A 21,971-nucleotide genomic window follows, 5' to 3' on the forward strand; every position below is an offset into this window, starting at 1 on the left:
GTTCCCTACAACATTTCTGGTGATACTGAACTTACAAGGCCTTACTTAGCTTCAGGGAGGCTGGGAAATGTAGTTCTTTTAAGTGGGCATGTTGGGATCCATGTATCCACAGCAGTGTAAATTGTATGTTACTGCCAAGGAAGGAGCCATTCATGTTTGTGTAGACAATGCCTGCTACACAGAAGAAATTAATACACATTTCTTTCTTTTTTTTTTTTTTTTTTTTTTTTTTTGAGATGGAGTTTCGCTCTTGTTACCCAGGCTGGAGTGCAATGGCGTGATCTCGGCTCACTGCAACCTCCGCCTCCTGGGTTCAGGCAATTCTCCTGCCTCAGCCTCCTGAGTAGCTGGGATTACAGGAACACGCTGCCATGCCCAGCTAATTTTATGTATTTTTAGTAGAGACGAGGTTTCACCATGTTGACCAGGATGGTCTCGATCTCTTGACCTTGTGATCCACCCGCGTCGACCTCCCAAAGTGCTGGGATTACAGGCTTGAGCCACTGCGCCCGGCCTAATAATGCATTTCTGTTTATAGTCTGTTACTGCAGCTGGAAAACAAACAATCTTAATGCCACAAATGAACTTAATTCATAAGTTCAGTTCCCAGAAATTTCACAGGAATTCTCTTTCAGTTAAGGTTAATAAATATAAATCATTTAACCAGTGTCCTGATATAGTTAGACATTAAAATAATTTATTTGAGAATACTGTGTATACTTTCTAAAAGATTTACACTTAACGTAGGAGATGTACAAGATGATACTTTAGTTTTATTAATTTGTTTCCTTTGAAAGATTGTTTGCATGGATTCTTCCATTAATACATACATTTTTTATTAGATTTATTGGGGTATAATTTACATTCAACAAAATATACCTACTTTAAGTGTACAGTTTCAGAGTTTTGACAAAGGTATACATCTGTGAAGCCACTGAAATCAAAGTAGAGACCATTTCTGTGATGTGAAAAGTTCATACATGTCCTTTTGCAGTCATGGTCTTCTCTTTGCCCCTCAACCTTCCTCCCCTCCAGTCAACTACTAATTTGCTGTTACTATAGAATCATTTTGCTCTTTCTAGAACTTTTTTTTTTCCTTAGAGACAAAGTCTTGCCCTTTCGCCAGGCTGGAGTGCAGTGGCGCGATCTCAGCTCCCTGCAACCTCCACCTCCAGGGTTCAGGTGATTCTCCTGCCTCAGCCTCCTGAGTAGCTGGGACTACAGGTATATGCCATCACACTCAGGTAATTTTTGCATTTTTAGTAGAGATGGAGTTTCACCATGTTGGCCAGGATGGTCTCAATCTCTTGACCTGGTGATTTGCCCACCCCAGCCTCCCAAAGTGCTGGGATTACAGGTGTGACCCACCATGCCTGGTCCCTTTCTAGAATTTTTAATAAATGGAATCATGCAGTAAGTAGTTCTTATTTCTGGTTTCATATTATTGCTTAAGTAGGTTTTTTTTTTTTTTTGGCTAAATAGTAGTCTCTTTTTCAGATACGCTACAATTTGCTTATCCATACATTTGTTGTTGGCTGTGAAAATTAATGTACTGCTTTTTGTGTGGGACATATGTTTTTATTTCTGTAAATAACTAGGAGTTTCACTTTATAAAGTACTGTCAAACTTGCAAAAAAATGTTTGTATCGTTTAATATCCCACCAGTTATGTAGGAGTTCTGATTGTTCTGCATTTTTGCACATGTAATATGATGAATTTTTAAAAATTTCAGCCATCCTAGTGGTGTGTAGTACAGATTGCATATCCTTTATCCAAAATGCTTGGAACCAGAAGTGTTTTGGATTTTGGATTTTTTTCAGATTTGGGCATATTTGCATTGTACCGGTTGAGGATCCCTAGTCTGAAAATCTAAAATTTGGAATGGTCCAGTGAGCATTTCTTTTGAGCATCATGTTGGCATGCAAAAAGTTTTGATTTTGGAACATTTTAGATTTTTGAATTAGGGATGCGTAGTATGTAGTAACTGATTTCAGTTTGTAATTCTTTGATAATGAAGTTTAACATTTCATGTGCATATGAAGTCATTAATATATCTTTTGGGAAATGTCTCTTTACATCTTTTGCCCAATTTAGAAATTAGGTTGTTTTATTATTAAATTGTAAGAATTCTTCGAATATCCTAGATACAGGTTTATTGGCAGATAGATGTATTACAAATATAGTCTCCTAATTTGTGGTGTGCCTTTTCATATTCTCACCTGTGTTCTTTGAAGAACAAAAGTTTTATATTTTGATTAAGTCCAATATTACTTTTTAAAAAATAGTCTGTACTTTTCATGTCCTAAGACACCTTTGCCATCCCAGAGTAGGAGAGTTTTTCTCTTTTGATTTCTTCCAGAAGTTTTTTTTTTTTTTTTTTTTTTTTTTTTTTTTTTTTGAGACGGAGTTTCGCTCTTGTTACCCAGGCTGGAGTGCAATGGCGCGATCTCGGCTCACCGCAACCTCCGCCTCCTGGGTTCAGGCAATTCTCCTGCCTCAGCCTCCTGAGTAGCTGGGATTACAGGCACACGCCACTATGCCCAGCTAATCTTTTGTATTTTTAGTAGAGACGGGGTTTCACCATGTTGACCATGGTTGGTCTCGATCTCTCGACCTCGTGATCCACCCGCCTCGGCCTCCCAAAGTGCTGGGATTACAGGCTTGAGCCACCGCGCCCGGCCTCTTCCAGAAGTTTTACAGCATTAGTTTATTAGGTTTAGGCTTGCAGTTTATATGGTGTGAGGTAAGGATTGAAGTTCTGATTTTGTGTTGCATGTTTATAGCAAATTATTTAAGCATCATTTGTTGAAGACTTTTCATATTGAGTGACCTTGGAATCTTTGTTAAAGATTAATTGAATGTATGTTTGTGTATTGTTTTTTTTCTACTTTCTGTTCCTTTGATCTACATGTCTATTATGCTAGTACTACACTATGATGATTACTGAAATTTTATGATATGTCTTGAAATTAGTTAGGGTAAATTCTCTGACTTTGTTCTTTTAAAAAATTGTTTTGATTCTTCTGGGCGTTTGCATTTAAATATAAGTTTTAGGATCAGCCTGTCAGTTAAAATTTTTTTTTCTGTAGGTATTGGTTTGTGATTGTATTGGATCTGTAGATCAAATTGGGGAAAATTGACATTTTAACAATTTTAAATCTTTCAGTTCATGAACATGGTCTAGCTCTTCATTTCGCTAGATCTGGCGTCCCCAAACTACGGCCTGTGGGCTGCATGCGGCCCCCTGAGGCCATTTATCCGGCCCCCCTTCGCTGCACTTCAGGAAGGGGCACCTCTTTCATTGGTGGTCAGTGAGAGGAACACAGTATGTGGTGGCCCTCCAATGGTCTGAGGGACAGTGAACTGGCCCCCTGTGTAAAAAGTTTGGGGATGCCTGCTCTAGATATTTAATTTCTCTCAACATTGTTCTGTAGTTCTTAGTATATGTATCTGGAACATTTTTATCAGATATATTCCTAAGTAGGTCGTATTTTTTAATGCTGTTTTAATGGGTATCATTTTAGAGTATTGCCCTCAACCCCTTTGGAGAGAGAGTCTCATTCTGTCATTCAGGCTGGAGTGCAGTGGTGCCATCTCAGCTGACTGCAACCTCCGCCTCTCCAGTTCAGGCAATTCCCCTGCCTTAGCCAGAAGAATCCCAGTAGCTGGGATTACAGGTGTGTGCCACCATCCTTGGTTAATTTCTTTATAGATAGTTTTAGTAGAGACAGGTTTCACCATGTTGGCCAATTTGGTCTCGAGATCCTGACCTCAAGTGATCTGTCCACCTTGGCTTCCCAAAGTCCTGGGATTACAGATGTGAGCCACTGCACCTGGCCATTTGAGAGTATTTTTTGACAAGTTTACTGTAAATGCCATTAACTTTTGTATATTGATTTTGGATAAGTTGCAGTATATTGCAACTTTCCTAAGCTTTGTTAGTTGTAGCAGCTTTTTTGTAAATCCTTGGATTTTTAAAAATATACGTGAGTAATCTGCAAATATAGATGGATTTATACTTTTCTTTACAATTTGTATTTTACTACTATTTCTTGCTTGCTTGCACTGATCAGGACCTACAGGGCAATATTGAATGGAAGTAGTAAGAGTGTACATGCTTGCTTTGTTCCTATTCTTAGGCAGAAAGTATTCACTCTTATCATTGTTGACATTTGCTTTGAATTTTCCGATATCCCTAAGGCTATATCAGATGCAGGTTGGGAAAGTTCTCTTTAATTCTTAGTTGTTAAAATACTGTGAAAGTGGCTGGGCTCACACCTGGAATCCCAGCAATTTGGGAGGTTTGGGCTGATCACTTGAAGTCAGTTCAAGACCAGCCTGGCCAATGTGGTGACACCCCATCTCTACTAAAAGTACAAAAAAATTAGCCTGGTGTGGTGGCACACACTTATAATCCCAGCTACTCAGGAGGCCGAAGTACGAGAATCTCTTGAACCCAGGAGGCAAAGGTTGCAGTGAGCAGGTATTGTGTCACTGTACTCCAGCCTGGGTGACAGAGTGAGACTGTCTTGAAAAAACAAAAATAAAAAACCAAAACAACAACAACGAAAAAAAAACCCATGAAGGTGGGTGTTGAATTTTGTTAAATGTTTTTTTCTGCATCTATTGAAATTATCATAGATTTTTGTTCTTTTAATATGGTGAATTGCATTGATGGGTTTCTAAATGTTCAATTAAGCTTGAATTCTACGACAAACCTTATGTTAGCTCATAGTGTATTATTATTATTATTATTATGTGTTGTTAGATTTGATTTGAGAATATTTTGTTAATGGTTTTTTCATCTGTGTTTATGAAGGATATTGGCATGTATATTTCTTATCTCATTTGGTGTTGGTATCGTGGGTAATGTTGGTCTCATAAAATAGTTTGGGAAATAGTCCCTCCTTTGTTTTCTGAAAGTTTGTGCAGGACTAGTGATAGTTTTTTCCTTACATGTTTAATAGAATTCACCAGGGAAGCTATATTGCCTTGGAAATTTTCTTGTGGATAGGTTTGAAACCATGAATTCCATGTCTTTAATAGATATAGAGTCTGTTTCTTTGTTAATTTGGTAATTCTTACAGGGAATTTTGTTCATTTAACCTAAGTTTTATTTAATGGCACAAAAGTTGTCTGTAATACTTCCCTTATCTTTTTTAATGTTTTTAGAATGTGTGGTAATGCCTTCCCTTTTGTTCCTGATATTGGTAGTGTGTCTGTTCTTTCCCTCTTGATTAGTCTAATGAGAATTTTTTAATTTTACTAATCTTTTTAAAGAACCAGCTTTTTGTTTTGATTTTTTTCTGTATTGCCAAATTTGTTTTATATCTTAACTATTAATATTTCTTCTCTGTTCTACATCGTTTCCTTCTATTTACTTTTGGTTTATTCTTTTATAGCTTCTGCTTAGACCACTGATTTTATGCCGTTCTATTATTATTATTTTTTGAGACAAGAGTGTCACTCTGTCACGCAGGCCTGTGTGCAGTGGAGCAACCTCAATGTCCCATGCTCAAGTGATCCTCTCACCTCAGTCACCTGAGTAGCCGGAACTACAGGCATGTGTCACCACACCTGGCTGATTTTTTTTGGGTATTTTTTTTAGTAGAGACAGAGTTTTGTCATGTTGCTCATGGTGGATTTTATGCCTTTCGAATATGAATATTTAGAGCTACAGATTTCTCCTTGAACACAAGTTTATGGACTAGCATATGGTTTTTCTTGGTGAATGTTCATGTGCATTTGAAAAAAAATTATTTTGCTGCTATTGGTAAAATGTTTTATAAATGTCAATTTGGTTATGTTGGCTGGTAGTGTTCATGTTTTCTATATCCTTATTAATTTTACGTCTACTTGTTCTGTTGCTGAGAAGAGGCCTATTGAAACCTCCAATTATAATTTTGGATTTCTGTTTTTCCTTTTCAGATTTTTTTCCTTTTTTTAATTTTGAAGCTCTATTAGGTGCCTGGACATTTGAGATTTTTTATGTTTTCTTGAAGAATTCATATTTTTATCATTACATTTTTCATTATTCCTAGTAATAATAATTCTCTTGGTAATAACTTTGGTATTAATGTTGCCACTTCAGCTCTCATAATTTGCACAGTATTTTTTTCTATCATTTTATTTTTAACCCAAGTATGTCTTTTATGTAAGGTACATTTTTTATAGGTAACATGTAGCTGGGCCTTACTTTAAAAAAAAAAAAGATCCATGATGAGAATCTCTGCCTTCTAATTATAATACTTAAGAGAATTTTTGTTTGTTTTTTATTTTTATTTTTTTAGACAGTCTCTCTCTGTTGCCAGTCTGGAGTACAGTGGCACAATCTTGGCTCACTGCAACCTCCACCTCCTGGGTTCAAGCGATCTCCTGCATCAGCCTCCTGAGTAGCTGGGACTACAGGCACATGCCACCATGCCTGGCTAATTTTTTGTATTTTTAGTAGACACTGGGTTTCACCATGTTGGCCAGGATGGTCTTGATCTCTTGACCTTGTGATCCACCCACCTTGGCCTACCAAAGTGCTGGGATTACAGACGTGAGCCACTGCACCTGGCCCAAGAATTATTTAATATAATTATTTTGATGTACTTGGGTTTAAGTACACTATCTTGTTTTTGTTTTATTTTTTCCTCCCCATTGTACACTATCTTGTTTTTGTTTTGTTTTTTTCCTCCCTGTTGATCTCCTCTGTTCTTCGTTCCTTTCATCCTCTGCCTTTTTTTTTTTTTTAAACCTACTTTGGATTATTTTGAGTATTTTTTATGGTTCCATGTATCATTTTAGTCAATAATTGGCTTATTACATATACATCTTTGTTTTACTTTTTAGAGATTGATCAAGGATTTATAATGTGCATCTTTAACTTACCACAGCTCAAATAATATTAAATTTCTTTATTTATAATGTGAAAACCTCCCATTTTCTCCTTCTGGCCTTTGTGCTATTGTTGTTTTATTATTTTTTTCTTTCTATATCTGACCTGTGGTCCACAAAGCATTTTTATTTTTTGCTATAAACAGTTAGTAAGCCTTTAAAGAAATTGAAAGATGAGAAAACAAATATTTTATATTTATTTATATATTACCTATTCCTGGTACTAGTTCTTCTTTTGTGTAGATTAGGTTTCCATCTTGTGTCATTTTCCTTACACCTGAAGAATTAAAAAAAAAATTATTCTGGTTACATTTATTTCAGTGCAGGTCTGTTGGCTTCTGTTCATCTAAAAATTACTATATTTTACCTTAATTTTTGAAGGATATTTGTCTTTGACCTAAAATTCTAGATTTGGGTATTATTTTGTTATTTTAGCATATTTTTCCATTGTTTTTGGCCTGCATATTTCAGATGAGAAGTCTGTAGTTAATATCTTGTTTTTTTTCTTGTGTAATATATCTTTTTTTCTCTGCCCACTTTTAAGATTTTCCTTTTTAGCACTGGCTTTTACAAATTTTATTTTAATGTATTTCGGTGAGAGGTTTTTCTTTTCTTTTTTCTTTTTTTGAGATGGAGTCTTGCCCTGTCACCCATGCTGTAGTGCAGTGGTGCAATCTCAGCTCACTGCAACCTGTGCCTCCTGGGTTCAAGTGATTCTTTTGCCTTAGCCTCCTGAGTAGCTGGGACTGCAGGCACATGCCACCACTGAACTCTTTAGATTGTAGGTTTATTGATTTCATGAAATTTGGTCGTTGTTTGGAAATTATTTTTGTCCCCCTTCTCTGCCACATTCTGAGACCCTAATGGCATGTATGTTACATTGCTTGATATTAATGCTGACTGCAGAGGTCACTTTGGCTTACTATCTTTTGTTTTACAAATTATTTGTTTTTCACCTCTGAGAGTTAATATTGTATGTTTTAAAGCCTTGACACCCCCCCCCCCCCCCCCTTTTCTGGGCAGTGCTTAATCTGCTGTTAAACCCACAGTGAATTTTTCATTTTATATTTTGCATATTTGAACTCAAGAAATTTTACTTAGTTAAAAAAATTCACCGTTTCTGTCCTTATGTTTGTGTTTTTCTTTAGATTCTTGACCATATTTATAATAGCTGTTTTAATTGGCTTGTCAGTTTCATCATTACTTTCATTTCTGGGTCTGTTTCTGTTCGGTGACTTTTCTTCTAGTCATGAGTCCCATTTTTCTACTTCTTGAATGTCTGGTATTTTTTTATTGGTTGCTGGACATTGTGAATGTTGTTGAAAAGTCTGGATTTTATTTCCTTCCTTTAAAGAGTTGAATTTTCTATTGGCTGGTAGTTAAGTTACTGGCAGTTAATAAGATCAGCCTATTATTATTAGTATTACTTTTTTTCTGAGGCTTGTTAATTACCATGGGTTAGAGTAGGCTTTATGCTAGCACTGGTTTCCTTCTTAAGAGGTATGGTCATTTTACGGTCTCTATTCAGTGCCCAAGGTGTTTAACAATGTTTTTCTCTCTGGCTATTCAGAACTTGACTGCCTCTCAGCTTTAGGTGAACTCGGGGTGGTAGCTCCAAGTAGTTCTGTGTGTGACCTTTTTGAATTTTACTTTTTAAATGTGCAGCTTAGTACTTAGGAACAGTTTCAGAAGAACCCCTATCAGATCTTTGGAGCTTTTTTCTACATAATCTTCTTTCTGTTGATATGCCTCCACAGATTCCAGCTGCCTTGACTTTTGTACGGCGCACTTCATTTGTATACCTTCTCACAGGGATTCTAGTTCTGCATTGCCTGTTGTCTAGTGTCTGAAACAGTAATTTTGTATATTCTGTCCAGTTTTCTGGTTGTTTGTAGTGGGAGGACAATTCGGTGCTTCTTATATTTCAAATGTCACATTCGTCTGTGTATGTTATCCTAGCTTAGGAATCAGCAGACTTTTTCTTATGGGACCAGAGTAATTATTTCAGGCTCTGGGCCATATAGTCCCACTTGCAACTCTGGTTGTAGCATGAAGGCAGCCACAGACTATATGCAAATAAATGGGATGGTTGAATACTGATAAAACTTTATTTACAAAAAACAGGTGGTTAGCCCTCAGGCCACAGTTTGCTAGCTGTTACTTGACTGAAATACAAATGATACTGGAATTATGAAAGCTTATTGTTGGATGGAGTCCTTGAGACTCTTTATTTCAGATATGAAAGAAACCCTAAAAATCACATTGTTCAGTTAGCCCTTTGGTATTTGAAGCTGCTCTATAGCGTCTTCATCTAATATTGACCAGCTTCTCCTTGACCATCCCATATCTATGATTATGTCTCAGTCAGGGATTTATTTCTTGAGGGAGCTCTCGTTGTTGCTTTAATCATCAGTTTTTCCATTTGGTTCTGTTGCTACCACTTGAGACTATGCTGAGCAAGTGTCATTAATCTACATAAGTCTTCCATATAGTAGAAGTCTAAAGAATCATTTTAACTACATATTGTTCATTCAACTGTTATTTTTATCATATAGCTTTATTCTATTCTTGCGTGTTAATTTGCTTGAAAGGACAATGTGAGGCTACATAGCCTCTAGCTATATGATATGTTTAGATTTAATCACCAACCTAGTCTTTCATCTGTTCATTTGTTGCATTTTACCTAGATTTTTCTTAAAAGTATAGAGCTAGGAGCTGAAAGCAGTACTGAATAGTGACTGATAATTTATATCTGTTGAATAGGATCAAAATTTTCTCTTTTTTTTTTTGATTGTTTTTTTGAAACAGAGTCTCGCACTGTCACCCAGGCTGTAATGCAGTGATGCAGTCTCCATCTCCTGCGTCCAGGCAGTTCTGCCTCAGCCCCTAAGTAGTAGCTGGGACTACAGGTGTGCTCTACCGCGCCCAGCTGTTTTTTTTTTTTGTTTTTTTTTTTGTAGTTTTGGTAGAGGCGGGGGTTTCGTCATGTTGGCCAGGATGGTGTCAATCTCCTGACCTCGTGAGGATGAAGATTTTCTACCTTTATTAATGTAGCTTAAGATGGCAGTTACTTTTTAAATAGCTACTTCACATTGTTTAATTGTAGTAAACTTACTGTCAAATAAAACCTCTGAGCCTTTGCACTCATACTTCTGCTGTAAATCAACTTTTTTTTTTTTTTACTTTTTTATACTTTTTAGTCAATATTGATAAACTGAGCAGTGAAGAGAAAATTACATTTGAGGAAAACAGTTATGAATCAGCACATATATGTGTGTGTGTGTGTGTTTGTGTGTGTATATGTTAGAAAGCATCTTTTATATATGACCTCATTGTATGGAGGAATACCACATTGTATTTCTTGCAACATGGAAATAACTAGTCAGATTGGAGGCCCAGTGTCTTGTCAACAGCCCCTCTGCACAGGGAATCCCTGGCCAGCAGCATAGCTGTGGCTACGAAGAATTTGAGCAGAGCCAGATGGGATGGAGCATGTAGCTGGAAAGATGTCTCTGTCCAGCTGGGTTTTAATAGTCTAAAATGGAGAAAAGAAAGAGTCAACAACACCACATTATTTTAACACATGGTAAATAACCTTTTGGCTTTTGTAGCACAATTTACGGGATATTAACTTGTTCTTCACTTTAGGAATTTGTCTAGAATAAGTCTGTAAAGTGGTATGAGTGAGTGAGTTGTCATTATTAGTAGTAGCTTTACATTCTATTACCCCATTTTGAAATTTCCTTTTTTAAAAAGCAGAGTTATACTCTTAAATAATTCAATTAAAGAATCAGTTCTAGCTGGGCGCAGTGACTCATGCCTGTAATCCAGAACTTTGGGAGGCCGAGGCGGGTGGATCATGAGGGTAGGAGTTCAAGATCAGCCTGAGCAAGATGGTGAAACCCTGTCTCTACTAAAAATACAAAAGAATTAGCCAGATGTGGTGGCGGGTGACTGTAATCCCAGCTACTTGGGAGGCTGAGGCAGAGAATTGCTTGAACCTGAGAGGTCAATGTTGCAGTGAGCCAAGATCATGCCATTGCATTCCAACTTGGGCAGCAGAGCAATACTCTGTCTCAAAAAACAAACAAACAAACAAACAAAAAAAAACCCAGTTCTATAAGATTTATAAGAACAGTATTCTGCTCCTGCTCCTGTTTTACCTTCTTTAGAGGCGAACATTCACCTTCTTTTGTTGGTTATCTTCATTCTTACTTAAATGTTTCTAGTACTAAGCTCATAGTTACTTTTAGATTTTTCAATTCTAGATCTTCCACAATTGAGGAGGAGGATTTAACTCATTCTTTCTGCCTCTTACAAAGCACATACCCCTTTTCTATACCTCCATTTTACAAAAAAAAAAAAAAAAAAAAAAAAATTATATAGTAATTTTGGTTAGCTCAATATTCAGTGTGTTAACATTCTCATTCGATTATGTTAACATATGGCTAACTAGCTAATAAACTCTGATTACTTTTCCTTTTCTTTGTAAACTTGAAGATGGTAATTATCTTTCACGAATTTTTTTCCTGCTAACTCCTTTCCTCCCTCCTTCCCTCCCTTCCCTCCTTTCTCCGTTACCCTGCCACTAGCTCTTAATTCCTTAGATCAGGTGATCCTTCGCTTGAGCCTTCTGAATAGCTGGGACTACATATGTGTGGCACAACGCTTCAGCTTGTCTGTCAGTCTGTATGTAGAGACAAGGTCTTGCTGTGTTGCCGAGGCTGGTCTCAAACTCCTAGGTCAAGTCATCCTTCTGCCTTGGCCTCCTGAAGTGCTGGTATTACATTAGCCACCCAGCCTGCTTACTTTTCTGTAATTTAACTCATCACAAAGTTTTTGCCTGTTTTCTGAAACTCCTTTAAGACTCTCAGATGTATCAAGTGTTTTATTAGTTTCACCTTCCTGAAGAAGTCTTTACTGACCTGTCATAATCTAGATTTGTTGCCCTTTGCACTGGTGTATAGTTGGCAACCTGGAGTCATCATTCACTGTGATTTTAGGGATTTATTTTACTTCTTCTCGTGTAAGATCTGTTTCCTGAATCTTGTGATTTCTTTCTTGGTTTATTCCCTCCTTTTTGTAAGTTGCTGGGTGTGTACCCAGCAGCTTCCTGAGAAAAGGTGCTTTTTTTTTTTTTTGGATGTCTAAAAATGCATTTCTTCTACTCTTATATTTGATAGTTCAGACTGGCATAGCCATTTAATATTTAGTTTGGAAATAATTCTTTAACATTTTGGAGTTACTGCACCTTTGCCTTCTTGCTTGTGATATTGCCGTTGAGCAGTTAGATAATCTTGGTTTTGGATATGTGACCTCTTTGTACTGTATGGGAACTTGGAGGATCTTCTCTTGGTCTGCAGTGTGCTGAAAGTTTGCAGTGATATGCCTTCTGGGGTCTCTCTTAATCCATTGTTTTGAGCTCTCAGACAGCTCTTTCAATGTAGAAATCCACATTCTGTTTTTCTGGGAAATTGTTATGAATTGTTTTATTGGTCATTTCCTCTTTATTTTCTGTATTTTCTCTTTCTGAAAGCTCTTGTATTTGGGTTTCAGCTTCCCGGGTTTCTCCTCTAGTTTAATCTCCCTGTTTTTCATTTTTATTTATTTGTTTCATTTTCTTGGAGATTTCTTAAACTTTATCTTCTAAACATTTTACTGAGTTTTTTCATCTCTGGTGTCATTATTTAAATATTTCCAAGAGCTTTTTAAAAATTCTCTCTGGAAATAGCATCCTGTTGTTTTTAAATGGTTGTGGCATTTTATTTTCTTGAGAATATTAGCTATTGGTGTTTTTAAAGTTTTTTTTTGCTCAATATTGTTTTTCCTACTAGTTGTTTTTCCATTTGTTTTTGTTCTTGTAATTCCTCAGTGGTTTCCCTCAATTATTTAGCAGTTCTTGGTTTTCTATTCATGTTTAGGAATGGTGGACTAAGAATCTGCTTGGAATTTCTGAGCATGTGAGTGACATTTGCTTAACTGTGTGCATCACTGATCTGGGGGCACTGTTTAGCTGGGAAACCTCTGATATCAGTATCTTGAGGTCTTTTCTGTGGAGCTAAGATTTCCCAGAGAAGACTTTTCCAAATTATTTTCTGAGGGATGAAGGACTGGCTGCAGTTTTCTGGGTGCTTAGAGGGCAGTGGTAGGGAGGGGGTGGTCCTTGGCCTTCGTTCTGTATATTTCACCTAATGCCCTGTTTTCCCTCTGGTTCCCTGCCTTCAGTTTGCCTGTGTTCGCTAGTCCAGGTATCCTCTGTTTACTGTTTCCAGAGCATACATTTCCATTTATTTGCTGGGGTGAAGAAGGGGCAGTAGTCAGCTCTGTGCAGTAGAGAGGGTTGGGTATCTAAGTGCCTTTTTATTTTAATTTTGTTTTGAGACAGGGTCTCTCTCTCTTGTCCAGGCTGGAGTATAGTGGTGTGATCACAGCTCACTGCAGCCTCAGCCTTTCAGGCTCAAGAGTAGCTGGGACTTTAGCCTCCCTAGTAGCTGGGACTACAGGCAAGCAGCGCCATGCCTGGCTAATTTTTTATAGACTCGAGGTCTCACTATGTTGCCTAGGCTGGTCTAGAACTTCTGGTCTCAAGTGATCCTCCTGCGTTTGTTCTCCTAAAGTGCTGGAATTGCAGGCGTGAGCCACTGGACCCAGCTGAATGCCTTTTAAGCAGACTTTCAACTAGTTTTCCTTATTTGATCTCCTCACTGCCTTTCAACCCTACTTCCAAAAGGACCTGTATTTAATTCCTGAGGCTGAGGGGATTCTGTGCTAATTGGGTTATATCTCTGCTTTCTTCATGTCTAGGATTCAGTTTTCTCAGGTATTGTAAATCTCCTTATCTGAGCCTCTGCTTCTTAGCCTTCAAAATTTTGATGTTATATCCTTTCCTGTTCTACCTGCCATTGCAATTATATAATTTAAGTGAAATGAAACAAAGAAACAAATGTTTTTCTTGATGTCTTAGAGGAGTTTAGGAGAGAGCAAAAGCAGATGTGTATGTTTATTTTGCTGTCTTACCTGGAGTTGATTAGTGATGTTTTAACAGAAGTTTTCTATTATATGTGACTTTTTTCCTTCCTCTGACTTGAGAGGTGACTTAATTAATATGTTTACTGTATTCCCCTGCTCTTTGTAGTAACCCTATATAGGAGGAAGTGAGGTGAGGCCGACTTGGAATTTCCTAGTGCATGCTTTTCAGCCTCAAATGATCACAGCTGCCTTTTCTATATACCATTCTAGAATCCTGCCCAGGGTTGATAGGTTAAACTAATTGGTTTGCAGTTTGAGGAATCTTTCAATAGTTTCCTCAAATGTTGACTGTCTTCTGGCAGCTTTTCTGTTCTTGATGGCTAATAAGGGTTCTATCTCATTTACAAGTTGCCTTTACGAGTGGGATGTAATTAACCTGGGCCAGGAGACTTGAACTCATTTATAGTATCTAGGTCAACCTTACCACTTTACAGGTCCTGAATCTGAGGCACCTAGAGGTAGAGTAGATTTCCTAACATCACATAGGTAAACAGTTGAAAAAACCATGCCTTAGAACCTAGATCTCCTAATTCCCAGCCAGTGTTCTTTCAATGATAACTACACCATGGTTTCATTCTAATCAACATCTCTTGATTTTACTCTGTTCCGTGACCAATGAATGTAGTTTTAACTCTGAGGAGCCATATTACAAGTATATGCTATTGGTCACAAGGGATCTAGTTGTGATGGATCACTGCAAATAAATGATCTAATTTCTTACATATTGTATGTGAAGAATAGGACACTAGAAATCAATATAAATTTTATTTGAATCACATTCATGTCAGTTAGGAAGTGCATTTATCCCTATTTTGTTGTAATCTATTTAATTAGAAGTGTTCTGAACTGACTGTAGTGGCTTTTTGGTTAGGCCAAGGGAGTATCTGCCACTTAACCTATTATGCCTCGTGTGTTCCATTATTGGAACGCTAAACTTGTGGGAGTTATTTATATTCTGCAGCTCAAGGTAATCACCAAGGTCTGATTTTTCACAAAAAAATTGGCAACCTTTGGCATAAATGGGGGTAAGTTTAATTTTCTGAGACTCTTGACTACCTCTATACCATATGCCAGCCATTGCTGAGCAGATTTCCTTCCAGCCTCTCTTGCTGTCAGAATACTGATTTTATTGGTTTGTTGTATGCGTATTACCTAGTTTATGTAGATACCATCTTATAGTGATAACGTGTAAAAGAAGGCATATAATTATCTGAGCGTAATAAAAGTCTCTACATGGGATGGTATGTGGGCACTCTTATACTAGTTTTCTTAATACCTCAAGAAAACGAAAGAAAGATTTATAAACTTTCTTAAATTAGAAAGAAATTATGACCATGAACTCTAGTCATTGCTAAATTGAGTTGATGACAGTTTCTTTGTACTATTTTATAATCCTCTAAGGCTAATTTTTACCAATTGCCTATGAAGCAGCATGGCAGAATGAAAAGAATTTATACTTTAAATTCAGTTACAGCTTAAATCTAGTTATATTTGGGATCTGCCATTTGCTGTCTGTGTGACTTGGGAGGATTAATTCAACCTTTCTGAGTCCTGATTTCTTTAGCTGTCTGTTGTGAAGATTATAAATTATGTATGAAGTCACTAGTATGGTGCTTGGTATTAGAAATAATGCATGAAAACTCTAGTATGGTGCCTGGTATTAAGTAGATGCTTGGTAAATAATGATGTTGGTGATTATTATACAAAATGTGCATATGGATTTCCTTCTTTGTGTATTTTAATTTCATCTTTTTGGTTCTATATTTTAGAAACCATGTAGTTTAAAACTTAGATGTAATTAAGGTTGTCTTTTTGACAGTGAGAAATAGTTGTGTTTTGGGGATAATATTGAATCTAGAATTATTTTAAAGGTTTGCTTCAAAATTTTGAAATCATCAGGTAAAGAATTTTGTGTCTTGGAGATAAACATTAGTTAGATATTGAGACAGTATGGCTGGGCGAGGTAGCTCACGCCTGTAATCCCAGCACTTTGGGAGGCCAAGGCAAATGGATCACCTGAGGTCAGGAGTTTGAGCCAGCTTGGCCAACATGGTGAAACCCCATCTCTACTAAAAATATAAAAATTAGCCAGGCGTGATGGTGGGTACCTGTAATCCCAGCTACTTGGGAGGCTGAGGTAGGAGAATGATTTGAACCTGGGAGGCGGAGGTAGTGGGCCAAGATTGCACTACTACGCTCCAGCCTGGGCAACAGAGCAAGACTCCATCTCAAAAGAAAAAAGAAAAAAGAAAAAAAAAAAAAGAGGACAGCAGAAGTTGAAGTGCACTTGATTTTTAAGTTATAAATCTAATCATTGTTTATGAAGACATTTTACTCTTTTTTAATTTTTTGAAACAGAGTCTTGCTCTCTTGCTCAGACTGGAGTGCAGTGGTGCATTCTGCAGCCTCCACCTCCTGGGTTCAAGCAGTTCTCCTGCCTCAGTCTCCCGAGTAGCTGGGACTACAGGCTCCCGCCACCACGGCTGGCTAATTTTTGTATTTTTAGTAGAGATGGGGTTTCACCATATTGGTCAGGCTGGTCTCAAACTTCTGACCTTGTGATCTGCCTGCCTCAGCCTCCCAAAGTGCCGGGATTACAGGCATGAGCCACCCAGCCAAGACATTTTAGTCTTAATTGAATAAACATCCGTGATGGAATTTTTGTCTTGAACAAGCTATATCAACATTATTGTCTTTTCTCTTAACAAACATTAATTCAGAATTTAAAGCTAAATCTTGAACATCCATTTTTATACTTAGTTATCTATGTTAGGCTTGATTAGTGTTTCATTCTTATATTTTCTGATGAAGACCAGTGTAATGATATTTAATTTTAGCTTTAAAGGAACTAAATTGTTTTAAAATGGGCATTTTTAGCTCATGAGAGCATAGATGTGTACTGATAGGAAGTTAGTGGAAGTCCTAGGATTAGGAAACCATTCTCCTGAATCAAAGCCAAATATTTTGTCTGCTCTGCTGCCGTATATTACAGGTGAAAGTGTTGTAGTGAGTAAATTACTGTGCATAAATTTTTGTGGAGACTGACTCATTGGATGTTTAAGGTTCCGATCTCTCTTAATTTTCTAGTCCTTTAAATAAGTCTAATGTCATTATTAGTGATTCATATTTATTGGTGGGTTTTTATTCCCACCTTTCTCTTCCCTCCTCCACAAGATCCTTAGGCACTGAATACTCTCTTTAGCTTAGGTGATAAAAGAAGCTAGTCTTCTGCTTACCATTTTGGATTTCAGCTGCCTCTTTTTACTTTTGTTTCCTTCTTTGATGTTTATTTAAAGATTGATGTTAGGGTTTCTGATTAAAACATACACATTGCTTTTGTTCGAATAAACGAACTTGGCCGGGTGCTGTGGCTCACGCCTGTAATCCCAGCACTTTGGGAGGCCAGTGCAGGTGGATCACTTGGGGTCAGGGGTTTGAGACCAGGCTGACCAATATGGAAACCCTGTCTCTACTAAAAATATAAAAATTACCTGGGTGTGGGCCTGCCTATAGTCCCAGCTACTCGGGAGGCTCTGGCATGAAAATCTCTTGAACGCAGGAGGTGGAGGTTGCAGTGAGCGAAGATTACACAGCTGCACTCCAGCCTGGGCAACAGGGCGAGACTGTCTCAAAAAAAGGAACTTGTAATATAGAAAAGTGGATAAAGGATATGAACGGACAAAGTGAAAGAAAGTACTAATATAATACAATGAAAATATCATTTATGGTTTTTGCCATGTCACAGACAATGTCTTAAGTGCTTCATATGTATACTAACTCGTTTAACTAGTGAGTTTGTACAGAGCTGGGATTCAAACCTAGGAAGGGTGGCCCCAGAGGAGCTACTACCTCTGATCACAGATGCGATACTGCATACTGATTTCCTCCTAGCAGAGCAAGGACTATCTATTAATACGAGTACTTACCCTTTTATTGAATTGGTAGATATTTTAAAAGGCATGCAATTTGGGTGGTAGCTATTTTTATTGGGGAGACTGTTAATTGAACAGTAATACTGTAGCACTCAGTCTTGATATATTCATATTCTTTGGTAATTCAGTATCAAGCAATCTCTTTAAAGGAAATAATCAGGAAAATAACAGTGTTCAAGGATGTTAACCAATTATGATAATTACAATAGTGGAAAAAAAATGGAAGATTTGTCCAATTGTTATGGGATGGCTAAATTATATTTTTTCTAATGAATAGAATATTATGCAAACATTAAAAGTGGTTTTTGAAGAATAATTAGTAATATATAAAAATGTAATAGTTGGAGCCGGGCGCGGTGGCTCAAGCCTGTAATCCCAGCACTTTGGGAGGCTGAGGCGGGTGGATCACGAGGTCAAGAGATTGAGACCATCCTGGTCAACACGGTGAAACCCTGTCTCTACTAAAAATACAAAAAATTAGCTGGGCATAGTGGCACGTGCCTGTAATCCCAGCTACTCAGGAGGCTGAGGCAGGAGAATTGCCTGAACCCAGGAGGCGGAGGTTGCGATGAGCCGAGATTGTGCCATTGCACTCCAGCCTGGGTAACAAGAGTGAAACTCCATCTCAAAAAAAAAAAAAAAAAGAAAAAAAGAAAAAAAAGTAATAGTTGGAAAAATATAAGATAAATCATGCAATATGTATGGTTTCAACTTTAAAAAGTATATGTACAGGAAAAGAGGAAGGACATATACAGTAAGATGCTAATAATTATTGTAATGTGATTATGGTGTATTATTTTTGAACTTGTTACACTGGCCATGTAGTGCTTTTGTAATTAGAAGAAACAAGTAACATAGAGGGAAACCTTAAATGATGCCAGTACCAGCTTTTTACTAAACATATTCATTAAAAATTTAGGGTGTGTATATCTCAGTGTAAAAGATAAATTACTGGATTTTAGATATTTTTAGTTTGTATTTTCTTTGTAATTTTCTTTTGAAGCAAAACTTTTTTTTTGAGACAGAGTCTCTTGCTCTGTTGCTTTAGTTGGAGTGCAGTGCTGTGATCTTGGCTCACTGCAACCTCTGTCTCCCTCATTCAAGTGATTCTCCTGCCTCAGCCTTCTGAGTAGCTGGGACTACATGCACATGCCACCACGGCTGGCTAATTTTTGTAGTTTTAGTAGAGACAGAGTTTCATTGTGTTGGTCAGGCTGGTCTCGAACTCCTGATCTCGTGATCTTCTGATGCTTCTGCCTTTCAAAGTCCTGGGATTACAGGCATGAGCCACTGCACCCGGCCTGAAGCTAAACCTTTTTAATTTGGATTAAATGAAAGGTGATTTTCTTTTTCTTAAATGTGGTCGTTATAGTGATTGATTGTTTTAGCACTTTTAATATGCTTCAGTTATGTTAATAGAAGATATGGCTGTTTTCTACTGAGTGGTACTTGTTTTCTTTGAAAACAACTTGTTGACAAAAATAATTGACCTTGTAGGGAGGAGATGAATGGGTAGGGATTCAATGCAAGGGCCACCTGGGCTGTTTGATACAGAATTAAATTATGAATTTGTTTCACTATTAGTTTTCAATATATACCTGTAGTTTATAACTACTTAAGTAAGAAATTCAGCTTTTGCTTGTGTTGAAACCTCTTTGAAGTTTAGCTCTTTAAACTTAAGATTTAAGAAATCTTGAAATATACATGTATGTAATGGAACAAAAGTACAGTATGTGTTCTCTTCTGGTTGAAAGTTCTCTTGTTTTACAGTGTGGGTAAAAAATGAAAGACCACACTACATTAGGGAATTGTTAGAAGCAAAGCTTTTCTGTGTGTTACATGTTAAAAAACATGAATAAATTGCTGATAACTTTGCATCAGTTTTGTTAATTGCTTCTACCTAAATAGACTTTTGGCATTCATGATGAAGCACTCATACTTCATGCTAACTGCTTCCCTGATTAAAAAAGGATTTAAACTAGCTTGTGGATGGAAAGAAATTGAAGAAATTATTTGAAAGAAATTATTTTAATTATACAAACATTTTAAAAATCTTACTTGATTTCTAAATATAATCTATGAGTTGAATATTGAATGATAACATAGAAAATAGTTTTCTGTATAGGGACTTTATGATAAATGTTTAGACAATTCAACAGGAAATAATGATTGTCAGCTTGTTTTATTTTGGTATTTAATGTATGGAGCTATTTAGAAATCTTGATAGAAAATAACTTTTCTCCTACCTTAAAATTCGAGAAGGTTTTACATATATTCTTCATTGTGACGAATCTCATGATATGGCTTAGTGTAAATATTTATTTTAGCACAGTTGATTTTCTGTACAGAAGACTGTTTTTAGTGGTCTGTAAATAAAAAGAGAAAACGATTACAATTTTTTGTCTTTTTCCAGGCTGAACTCACGGGAATCAAATGGCGTAGGTACAATTTTGGAGGGCATGGGGACTGTGGACCCATAATTTCAGCCCCAGCCCAAGACGATCCAATTCTATTAAGTTTCATCCGGTGTCTGCAAGCTAACCTGCTTTGTGTATGGCGTCGTGATGTCAAACCAGATTGCAAAGAGTTATGGATATTCTGGTGGGGAGACGAACCCAACCTAGTGGGTGTAATACATCATGAACTGCAGGGTAAGGTTTCTGTTTTTTTTTCTTAAAAATTATTTGCATCGTATTTTTTTGAACATTGGTAAATCTCAATCAGATTATTAAGACTTGTCTAAAAGAAAGATCGTAAGTGTTTCATGTATGTCTCTCTCAAAAGGAACATTCTCACCCCTCTTCCTCCCATCCCTGTTTTTTCTAACTCTCTTGTCCTTTTCCAGTTATGCTGAGAATCAGATCCTGTGAACCACTACTATTAAATGAAAGCATTGTGTCTCCTGGGTGTGGTGGGGTGGAAACCAGGCTAAGATCCACTGTTTTTAAATGATAGTGAATTGTGAGTAACTAACAAGATAGTGAATTGAACAGTATTGTTTTTTCCTTGGACTGTGGTGGTTATGGTTCATTGCCAGCTGAACTCTTTGGTGGAAAATTGGAGAGTGATATAGAAATCAGTTTTGAGCCTAATTGGACAAAACTGTGAGATTACATTGAATAGTATTTTGAGGAAAGGTTAATATATAGGATCTTATCTGAATTTATGGTGTAGCAGATTTTCTCTTGATTTTATTTTTGCTTTTTATGTAATTTGGTGATTCCAGGAAACATCGGCTCCAGTGTTGCCTGATGTTTAGCTTCAGATTGCATCTGATATCTGGAAACTGAATTAATATAAGAGTTTCATTTTTCTAAGCTGCTTTTTAATATTTACTACAGTTTTATAAACAGGAAATTTTATCAGTTGTCTTTGAATTTCTGGTAAAAATTTTTACCTCTCTACCTAAGTGTTTCTATTTAGTGTGCCAAGGAATTTTTTAAAGCAACACTAATTCTAATTTTTAGTTAGGTTATTAACTCTTTTTGACTTAGTTTTCTAGAGCCAACTTTATTTTGTTAATCTGTGGCTGAAAAATTTCAAATCGTGTTTGAAATGTTTTGTTACTTGATGTTTTTAGTATTTTTTAAAGGAGGGAGTAAAACTAACTTTAATGTATGTTTGAGCCTCTGTTCTAAAGCTTTTACATTTGCCTAAAGGATTTTCTGCCAACTTTTGCTTGACACCTTGCTGGTTTTTCTTGGCAGCCATTTTTTAATCTGTGATAGCTCCTGCCACAGCAGCCAGAGGGCGGTAAACCACAATGGACTAATTGAGCTGTTTGCTTTATGGTCCATTTGTCTGTTCAGCTCAAACCTTTATCCTGATATTTCTTAGGGTATTTGGCTTATAAATGTAAGAACCCATTCTAGGTGAGACTGCTTGCTTAGCTGGGTAATCAGCAAAATCCCAGAACTTATGTTCATCTCAAAGCCTGTTTTATGTAATTAGCAGCTAACTCAGGTAAAATTAGTTTTCAAACATCTCGATTCTGTTTATTAGAATTTTAAAAATAAGATGTCACCTGGAAGATAATTACGTTTTTGTTTTTCCAATAAAATATGAGCATATTTTTACTCTTTAAAATTTTTTCCCCATGTAGCAGAGAGGTATTAAAGCTTTTTTTAA

General features: G+C 36.8%; 1 protein-coding gene across 2 annotated transcripts in view; it reads left to right on the top strand.

Moving 5' to 3' along the window:
* MED13L (mediator complex subunit 13L) overlaps positions 1-21,971 on the top strand; it is a 303,530-nt gene that overhangs the window by 20,428 nt on the left and 261,131 nt on the right. Inside the window, exon 2 of one of the 2 annotated variants that reach the window (XM_010342833.3) lies at positions 20,257-20,494. In XM_010342833.3, coding sequence (XP_010341135.2) covers positions 20,257-20,494 — 238 coding nt within the window. Of the gene's footprint in view, positions 1-20,256; positions 20,495-21,971 lie in introns of those variants that run through there. The other variant, XM_074402190.1, reaches the window with a different exon arrangement.

Source organism: Saimiri boliviensis, chromosome 7 (assembly GCF_048565385.1).
Source record: "Saimiri boliviensis isolate mSaiBol1 chromosome 7, mSaiBol1.pri, whole genome shotgun sequence".
Classification (NCBI taxonomy): domain Eukaryota; kingdom Metazoa; phylum Chordata; class Mammalia; order Primates; family Cebidae; genus Saimiri; species Saimiri boliviensis.